Raw genomic sequence first — 4,259 nt, forward strand, 5'->3', positions numbered from 1 at the left:
GTAATATTATAAATCCTTTGTTGTCTTTTCAGTAGTACTCACAGCATCTTCACTGTCTTTACTTATCTATAAGAAGCAACTCTTCATCCATTAAATTTTTATCATGAGATTGCAGCAATTCACTCACATCTTCAGGCTCCTCTTCACATTTTAGTTCTTTTCTATTTTTACCTTATCTGCAGTAACCTCCCCCACTGAAACCTTAAACTCCTGAAAATCATCCAAAGTCCTGTTGATGTTAATATTTTGACATCCTCCCATAAGTCATGAATATCCTTAATGGCATCTAGAATGGTGAATCCTTTCCAGGAGATTTTCAGTTTACTTTACCTAGATTCATCTGAGGAATTACTATCTATGACAACTATAGCCTTACAAAATGTATTTCTTAAATAATAAGACTTAAAAGTCAAAATTACTCCTTGATGCAGGGTTTCAGAATGAATCTTGTGTTAACAGGCATAAAAATATTAATCTCCTTGTATATCTTCACCGGTGCTTTTGGGTGATCACGTGCATTATCAATGAGCAGTAATATTGTGTAAAGAACCTTTTTCTGACTAGTAGGTCTCAACAGTGAGCTAAAATATTCAGTAAATCATGCTGCAAACCAATGTGCTGTCATCTAGGCTTTCTTGTCCCATTTACAGAACACAGGTAGAGTCAATTTAGTATAATTCTTAAGGGCCCTAGGATTTTTGAAATGATAGATGAATGTTGACTCCAACTTAAAGTCACCAGCTGCATTAGTCCCTAACAAGACAGTCAGCTTGTCCTTTGAAGTCTTGAAGCTAGGGATTGACTTATCCTCTCTGGCTATGAAAGTCCTAGATGACGTCTTCTTCCAATAGAAAGCTGCTTCATCTACACTGAAAATCTGTTGTTTAGTGTAGCCACCTTCATCAATTATCTTAGTTAAATCTGGATAACTTGCAGAGGCTTCTACATCAACACTTGCTGCTTTGCCTTGCACTTTTACATTATAGAAATGGTTTCTTTCTTTAAACCTCATGAACCAACCTCTGCCAGCCTCCAACTTTTCCTGTGCAGCTTCCTCACCTCTCTCAGCCTTCATAGAATTAAAAAGGAATTTGGGTCTTGCTCTGGATTAGGCTTTGGCTTAAGATAGTATTGTGGCTGGTTTGATCTTTTAGCCAGACCATTGAAACTTTCTCTATATATGCCATAAGGCTTATATGAAGCAATAAGACTGTTTCACTTTCTATTCGTGTGTTCACTGGAGTAGTGCTTTCAATTTCCCTCAAGAACTTTTTCTTTGCATTAATAACTTGGCTAACCATTTGGTCCAGGAGGCTTAACATTTGGCCTGTCTTGGCTTCCAACATGCCTTCCTCACTAAACTTAAGCATTTTTAGCTCTTGATTTAAAATGAGAGATATGCGACTCATTCTTTCACTTGAATGCTTAGAAGCCATTTTAGGGTTATCAACTGGGCTAATTTCAATGTTGTGTCTCAGGGAACACAGAGGTCTGAAGAGAGGGACAGATGTGGGGGAGTGACCAGTCAGTGGAACTGTCAGAACACACAACATTTACTGATTGAACCTGCAGTCTTATATTGATGTGGTTAGTGGCAGCCCCCAAACAATTACAATAATAACATCAAAGATCACTGATCACAGATCAGTGTAACACATGTAATAATAAAGACTCCTTCCACTCTCCAAGATGCCAAAATGAAAGAAGGCCAAGAGGAGGAAGGTGGCTCCGGACCCTGCTGTTGGGAAGAAGCAGGAGGCCGAGAAAGGTGTGAATCCCGTTTGAGAAAAGGCCTAAGAATTTTGGCATTGGACAGGACATCCAGCCTAAAAGGGACCTCACCCCCTTTGTCAAATGGCCAGGCTGTATCAGTTTGCAGTGGCAAAGAGCTATCCTCTATAACCTGCTAAAAATGCCTCTGTGATTAACCAGTTTACCCAGGCCTTGGAGCACCAAACAGCTATACAACTGCTTAAACTGGCCGAGTACAGACCAGAGGCAAAGCAAGAGAAGAAGCAGAGGCTGCTGGCCCAGGCTAAGAAGAAAGCTGCTGGCAAAGGGGACATCCCCACTAAGAGACCACCTTTTAGCAGGAGTTAACACTATCACTACGCTGGTGGAGAACAAGAAGACTCAGCTGGTCGTGACTGCAAATGACTTGGATCCCATGGAGCTGGTTGTCTTCCTGCCTACTCTGTGTCACAAAATGGGGGTCTCTGACTGCATTATCAAGGGGAAGGCAAGACTGGGACACTTAGTCCACAGGAAGACCTGCACCACTGTTGCCTTCACACACGTTAACTCGGAAGACAAAGGAGCTTTGGCTCAGCTGGTGGAAGCTATCAGGACCAATTACAATGAGAAATATAATGAGAGTCACCATCACGGGGAAGGCAATGTGCTGGGTCCCACATCTGTGGTTTACATTGCCATGCTGGAAAAGGCAAAGGCTAAAGAACTTGCCACCAAACTGGATTAAATGTATGCTGCTGAGTTTTCTGTATGTGAAAATAATTAAAAATAATACAAACTCTCACAAAATAATAATGAAAAAGCTTTGAAATATTGGGAGAATTACCAAAACCTGACAGAGACATGAAGTGAGCACAGGCTGTTGGAAAAATGGTGCCAATAGACTTGCTTGACACAGGGTTGCCAGAAACCCTCAATTTGTAAAAAATGCAGTATCTGTGAAGCACAATAAAGTGAAGTACAAAAAATGATGTATGCCTCTACAATACAAAGAATTAACACTAATGTAAACTACGGACTTCAGTTAAAAATAATGTATTAACATCGTTTTATCAGTTGTAACAAACGTACCACTAATGAAAGATATTAATAATAGGAGGAACTAGAACGTTGAGCGGATATATGGGAACTTGGTTCTTTCCACTCAATTTTCTGTAAACCTAAAACTGCTCAAAAAATAAAGTCAATTAGTTTTTTTTTAAAGGCAACTTTGAATTTAATTTGCTCTGAAGTTCTGCTTGCTGCTTTACTTCTAGATAGAAAATACTTCAATTTAATAGTAGAAAGCATCCATGTTGCTTTTTCTGTGAAAATCTAATTTTTTTTTTAATCAGAGGGGTTATCATTCTTTTTTTGAAAGTGTGATGAATTTTATAACAGATTATGCACTGGTATGTAGATATAAATTGATAGCAGAAACAGTACTACTTACTTTTCCTATATTCATCATCAAAATTCCTATTCTTTTAAAATTTTGACTGCTTGTGTGGTTACCACACTCTCAGATTAATTTGTCCCAGCATGTAAAGACTCCCATGCTAAAAGTAAGTATTTTGGAAAATATCATTTCTACTTTTTCTCTTCTAAGGCCTGTGTGAAACATATTTCTTCTAGAAAATGTTCTCTGACACTATACTTTACTAAATTACTGCCTAATGTTCTGAATTGTGCTCACTCTTCTCTCTGACTTCTCTTTGCAGCCAATAATAGCAGAAGCTCTTAACTTTATGCTAGACACTGTATGTGCTAAGCATTTTATTTACACTAATTTGATTTTGAGGATAATCCTTCCTGGTAGGTAGTGTGATTTCTAGTTTATGAAACTAAAGAAGCCAGGATTATGAATTAGGTCTTATTGAACACAAAAGGCTTCTGCTTTCAAGGACTTTGCTATATGTGTTTTGTTTGCACTGAACCCTCACAGCATCTCTACTATTTTGTAAGTGTTAAGCTCTTGCCTGTGTGCATGTTGTATAACCACAAGGAAATGGTAAACTCGGAAGGGAAAGCACCATAAGTCCTGTTTCTTTATCATCTGCTACTCCCAGTGCCTGCTGAATTCTTAGTCTAGTACTTTGTCCTGAAAATGCTGATGACCAACTCCAAAACTGATTTTTTCATTTTTTTAAATTATGGGCTCATCAAATTCAGAAAGACTGACTGGGCGCAGTGGCTTATGCCTGTAATCCCAGTACTTTGGGAGGCCAAGGCAGGCGGATCACTTGAGGTCAGGAGTTCAAGACCAGCCTGGCCAACATGGTGAAACCCCATTTCTACTAAAAATGCAACAAAACATAACAAAACAAAACAAATTAGCCGGGCATGGCAGCGCGTGCCGGTAGTCCTAGCTACTCTGGAGGCTAAGGCAGGAGAATCACTTGAACTAGGGAGGCAGAGGCTGCAGTGAGCCAAGATCGCACCACTGCACTCCAGCCTCCGTAACAGAGCAAGATTTTGTCTCAAAAAAAAAAAAAAAAAAAAAAAAAAAAAAAAAATCAAAAAAAACT

At 39.0% G+C, this 4,259-nt stretch overlaps 1 protein-coding gene across 1 annotated transcript; it reads left to right on the forward strand.

Moving 5' to 3' along the window:
- The first annotated feature begins 1,697 nt into the window (after positions 1-1,697).
- Positions 1,698-2,479, forward strand: LOC108521760 (60S ribosomal protein L7a-like). The gene is given in 3 exon segments (XM_017861707.1): positions 1,698-1,865; positions 1,933-2,087; positions 2,089-2,479. Coding segments are annotated over 3 exon segments (714 nt in total).
- Positions 2,480-4,259: the final 1,780 nt, after the last annotated feature.

The sequence above is a fragment of the Rhinopithecus bieti genome, unplaced genomic scaffold (assembly GCF_001698545.2).
Source record: "Rhinopithecus bieti isolate Rb0 unplaced genomic scaffold, ASM169854v2 scaffold_62241, whole genome shotgun sequence".
Lineage (NCBI taxonomy): Eukaryota > Metazoa > Chordata > Mammalia > Primates > Cercopithecidae > Rhinopithecus > Rhinopithecus bieti.